Below are 5721 nucleotides of genomic sequence, written 5' to 3' on the forward strand. Positions count from 1 at the left end.
ATGGAGTTCCCTGCTCCGAATCTCCCACTTTGTTTTCTAACGTGCTTCAATTAACGCAGTTGGTAACTCTTTATTTCATCGTTTACTCTTTTTCTCTTTCGCAAGAATAGTAGGCTTCGCTATTCTTCTTCTTGATAATATTGTTTGCTGTTTCGGTTCGCGTGTTAAGATAAAAAATTCAAGTAAAATGGATGAATTGGAAGAAATTTTAATAAAATTGAATGGAGAAATGTTCCTTAGCCTCTTTCGCGGTAAGTTAATAGTATATTTGCAGTTTATGCATCTGTTGTTGTGAATGTTTAATTGGTTTTAATTTAGAGGGCGGTTTTACTACGGAATCAATGATGCTGCTCAAACCAAGTCATTTGGATACCCTCGTCGATGCGGCGCAATTTGGACCAAGGATAATATTTGAGCATAATCTTAATTGGCACACCGAACAGGTAAGCTGTGGAATGTGCACATGTACATGCATACAAAAGCGCTAACCGCTTTCTTCTTTTTACTAGGACGTTCATGTGCAAACAGCTCAAAGTGACGAGGGCGCATCATTCGCAAATGCAAATATTGCAGAGGTAGAACTTATTTATAAACACAAACACGTATGTACGCTTTGGTGACTGAAACTAAATCTATTTTCATTACATTTCATACATATAGAAAACACTCGAAGAAATTTTAAGGGGATCGGTTAGTGGAAGTCAAGTTTTGAAGTACTACAGTAAGACAAAAGTTCTTACGCCAAAATACAGAAAATTGCTTGCAGCAACAATCGCAAACTATTTGATTTCGTCCGGAGTAAACTCGAGCCCAAAAACATTTGAATCGTTCGCCAGCCAGATATCGAATTTCTTTTTAAGTGAGTCGAAGGTACGTCGCCACATTTGCCATTGTTATTTCAGAAGCAATTCAAACTGCCACGCTTCTTTTAGGACATACATTACATACATAAAAAGGGGAAAAACCAGGCGGATGTTTATACACTAAATACCACAGCACTTTATTCAAATGTAGGCATTATAAATAAAAAGCCCGCCGAAGAGAAGCCGCAAAAAGCAGCACATAGCAATTTATGTACGACAGGTAAAGATCTACTTTACAAACAGTGAGCGTCAAAAATAAGTAAAAATTTTCCTTATTTTTTTATAAAAGTATAGTTTATTCACAGCAAAAACCACATGAATAAATTTATTAATTTCATACAGAACTCGGGGAAAATGAAGGAAATTTTGATTAAAATTTTAAACTTTCCGCAGAAAAATTGTTCTAAGAAATCAATTTGAAAAGTTGGTGCGTTTATAAATTATTTTTATAGACTACTCTCAAGAAAAATCGTGCCTTAAGTATAACGTCGAGCCTTTTGATGAAGTGCAAATCAAATGGGAATTGACTTTTGAAGTCAGGTGCCAAATGCTGCAAGATCATTCAAATCTAAATAAAATTTTAGAAGAATGGCCACTATATAAGCAGATTTTTGGACATTTATTGGTATAACTCGTAATATATTGCGTGCTTATTTTGAAATTAATTTATAATTGAGTAAGGCCAAGTTCAAGTTATCCTGTAAATGTCATTAACATAAAAAATATACGAATTTCTCCAAGTGAAATATTCCAGTATTACTTCTCTGGGCTTTACTCAACTAAATGAATATTTTAAATGATATAATGGGTAATTAACTAATGTTTGATTGATAGATTGAGACGGACTTTAACAAATTGTACCCAGAGAAGAAAAATTTATTATTCGAAAAGTGGGAAAATTTCAGCCAAGCAGTACGCCATATTTTTGAGATTTATATTAAATTATTATTATTCACACAGTTTGACAACCTGGAAGCAATTTAAGGAAGGAACGATTAAAGCTGGTTTTTAAATTTTATAATAATCTAAATTATTTATTGATGAATTTTTGAATTTTAGAAGGTACGGATGCGGTCACATGCTATCTTCTACATTCTGTTTTAGTTCCAACCAGCCGAGAATACAAAACGTGCAAGCAAACAAAAAAGCAACATTTGGTCAAAGCCACTATTGAAGATTCCAGAAACAGTTTTTTAATATGGGCAACAACTAATTGTGAACTTCAATCAAAACTGAAATTAATGGTTGATGAGAATTATAAGGGCAAAAGCACCATTCAGCCCATCATATGTGCTATTGGAATGAGCTTGCTTGAGAGCAACGAATATTTCGTGTACTTCGCCAACATATTTTATAAGTTCGATAATGTTATCAAATGTATTGATGTGTGTTTTAAGATATTCCACGTACTTAATCTTAAATATCCTTCCGAATGCAAATCTATTTGGTTTTTTGTCCAGCAATACTTTTATGACATTGCTTTGGAATCACACGAGAAAAGTACCTCATTGTGTGCAATATTAAGTGATTTAAGACAATTTAAATGTTTTAATAATAACTAGAAATGGAAGGAAAAATTAAATGTTTTGTGTGCACACAATCTTTTGAACAATGCGATCGTTTATTTAAACATTTCAAAATTATTCACTGTTTATCACAATACGATATGTACAAATGTGGATTTACAGCTTGTAACCAATCATTTACGAATTTTAAATCACTTTGTAGGCACATGCGAATTGAACGCAAAAGATATGAAATTACTTTATTAAGCAATCAGAATGTAAAAGACGAATGTTTATCTAATACTACTTCAATGGTACCTAATACTATAATAACAGATACTGGTAATCAAAGTACAAATACTTTAAGTAACATAACAAGTTTAAATGTAAATGAAGAAACTTTAAAAGAAGGTTGCATTAAATTGTCCTAGAAAAGAAACCGTTGAGTTGCAAAGAGATGTTACAAACATGATTTTGTGTCCATTAAAAAACCATTTAAAACAAATATTGCAAAATTTCGATTCGCTAGGAAAAAACGATATTAAAGCTGATATTGAAAATTTAGTAAATATTTGTAGCGATCCATTTAAAGACTTTAACTCAGAGTATAAGTTTATTAAAACTCTTAAAGAACTAAATTTATACGAAAATCCACAAGTCATCACCATAAATAATTCAATAAGTAACTTGCAAACTAGACATGTAAACAAATTAAATGCAGCATTAGTAAGGGGTGTGTTATTTCCAATTAAATTTCAAATAAAAAAATTTTTTGAATTGCCAGGCATGTACGAAAATTTTTCTAAAAGTCTTGAATACTTAACCACCAATAACGAAGTTTTAAAAAATTTTGTAAATGGCGATATTTGGCAAAAAAAAATTCAAAATTATAAAAACAAGTTAGTTATTCCATATTTTCTATACTTCGATGACTTCGAAGTTAACAATCCCTTAGGTTCACATAGTTCATCAGTTTTAGCAGTATATTATTCCTTCCCCACCGCGCCAATTTCTGTTAAACATAAACTTCAAAGTATTTTGATAGCCGCTCTTTTTAAATCACAAGATGTTAAACAATTCGGTAATGATAAATCATTTTATAAGTTAGTAGAAATACTAAATGATTTAGAAAATAATGGTATTGAAATTAAAACACCAAACGGCAATAAAATAATTTATTTATGTTTAGGTTTGATAATTGGAGATAATTTAACGCTTAACAATATTCTTGGATTTTCTCGTTCATTTTCTTCTAACCATTATTGTCGATTTTGTAAAATAAATAAAACCGATGCCAAATTCGCTTTTATTGAAGATAATAGCCAATTAAGAGATCAACAAAACTACGCTTACGATATTTCTTTGAACGATTTCGAAAATACTGGCATAAGAGAGTTTTCCATTTTTAATAATGTCAATAATTTCCACGTAGTAGAAAATTTCTCTGTTGATTTACTTCATGACATCTTTGAAGGCGTTTTTAAATACGGTTTTTGTAATATAATCTTACATTATATTCATAAAAAGATATTTGATCTAGAATTTTTAAACACTCGTAAACAAACATTTGCGTATGGTGAGACTGAAATGGGAAATTTGTCACCACCATTGCAGATGCATCATTTAAAAACGTTCAAGCTAAAATTATCGGGAAGGGAAATGTTAACGTTCGCTCACTTTTTCCCTTTACTTATTGGAGACGCAGTAAATGAAGATGATAACTTGTGGAAATTCGTGTTAAACCTTATAGAGCTTTTAGATTTATTACTTTTGTCTGAATATACTAAATCAGATATAGAGAATTTAAGAGAACATATTCAATTCCACAACAAAGAATATACTAAAAATTTTAATGACACTCTAAAACCAAAGCACCACCTCCTTAACCACTATTGTAGAGTTCTTCAAATGTCAGGCCCCCTAAAATATTTGTGGACGCTACCTTTTGAATCCAAACATAGACAATTAAAGTCATATTCGAAAAATATTACTTCCCGAAGAAACTTAACATTAACTTTGGCTTTGAAATTTTGCATGACCTTTTCTGAAACAATTGTTAATTATAAGAACGTTACTTATACATTAGGCAGCGAAGAATATGAAGCGAAATTTTCAAAATATTTTAATAAAATCAGAGATGTACTTTCTGAAGACAATATTAACCATTGCATGTGCCACACAAGTTTTAAACTATATGGCACAATGTATAAAAAAGATTACTTTATATTTTTTTACAATCCAACTTTTCTATCATACCAAGTATTGGAAATTCTTGTTATAAATGACGAAGTATTTTTGTTTTGTGAATTAATAAATATTTTAATGTACAAACGCCACTATTTGTCTTATCAGATAGGTTCTAAAAGCACTATCTTTAAAATTATAAACGCTAATGAATTAAAATATCCGCCAATTCATATGTACATGGTAAAAAATCAAAAATTTTTGCGACCAAAAGTCTTCTTTTAATGATAAAAGCCTTAATAAAGATTTGTTTCATGAAAAACTAACATTTATGAGTGTTTTATTAAATTAGTTGAAAATAGAATATTATCCTTAATAAGAAGAAAAAATATACTTATTTTTTGGTAAAATATTCTTTATTTTAAATAAAAAATTTACTCCAATTGTATTATAGGTTCTATATTTTAAACATTTTTTTCTCTACAACAAAGAAATATTTTTTCCTCATTTTGAAGAAATGTTGGGCATGCGAATGAGGATAAGACTCCTTTAGTGCTGTTTCGTTCCCATTTTTCTTCATTTTGATTGCTGTTTTTCTTCAATTAAGAGAAGTTTTTTTTTGAGTGAATGTAAGCACATAAGATACACATACATCCATATATGTGTATTAGGAATATGTACATATATATAGATATGTGTCTGTATATAAATGTACTGGACAAACTGCGTTTTTCTAGTTAGAGATAGGAATAATTTTAAGTTTTGTATAAATAAATGCTCCGCGCAATCGGAGCGTCACTGTCCTTTTTATTTTATTGTGAAGTGCGTGCTAATTTTAACAACGTTCAAGACTGGATTTTGAACATGAGATGTATATTACACACGAAATGTTTAAAATTGCAAACGTTTTTAACGCAAAAATACATTCCCTACTAAAAATAAAAATTAAGTACATTTTATGTGTACTTTTGCTCTACGCGATAAATTTGGTATGCAAAAGTAAACAGGCAGTGTTTAATTTTATTAACACGGTGTCTAAATTTCCACACATTGGGAGAGGAAACTCGTAACCTCTCTTAATATGCGTTAATTTAAACAGAAACATTTAGAGCAAATTTTAAATATTTTATGTGTAAACTGTGTAATTGTGAAATTTGTGTAGTTAAGTC

At 30.1% G+C, this 5721-nt stretch overlaps 1 protein-coding gene across 10 annotated transcripts in view; it reads left to right on the top strand.

Annotated features, from left to right (window-relative positions):
• The window catches only part of LOC108366200 (uncharacterized), a 4003-nt gene extending 102 nt beyond the window's left edge, over window positions 1–3901 (top strand). The window contains exons 1-8 of one of the 10 annotated variants that reach the window (XM_017620517.1): window positions 18–251; window positions 319–443; window positions 510–602; window positions 661–870; window positions 933–1083; window positions 1316–1488; window positions 1698–1867; window positions 1926–2010. In XM_017620517.1, coding sequence (XP_017476006.1) covers window positions 188–251; window positions 319–443; window positions 510–602; window positions 661–870; window positions 933–1083; window positions 1316–1488; window positions 1698–1847 — 966 coding nt within the window. In that variant the 5' untranslated portion in view covers window positions 18–187 and the 3' untranslated portion in view covers window positions 1848–1867; window positions 1926–2010. Of the gene's footprint in view, window positions 1–17; window positions 252–318; window positions 444–509; window positions 603–660; window positions 871–932; window positions 1084–1152; window positions 1198–1315; window positions 1489–1697 lie in introns of those variants that run through there. The other 9 variants (XM_017620516.1, XM_017620523.1, XM_017620520.1 and 6 more) reach the window with 9 other exon arrangements.
• The last annotated feature ends 1820 nt before the right edge of the window (window positions 3902–5721 follow it).

Source organism: Rhagoletis zephyria, unplaced genomic scaffold (assembly GCF_001687245.7).
Source record: "Rhagoletis zephyria isolate East Lansing unplaced genomic scaffold, Rhagoletis_zephyria_1.1 Rzeph_scaffold_02185, whole genome shotgun sequence".
In the NCBI taxonomy this organism is placed as follows: domain Eukaryota; kingdom Metazoa; phylum Arthropoda; class Insecta; order Diptera; family Tephritidae; genus Rhagoletis; species Rhagoletis zephyria.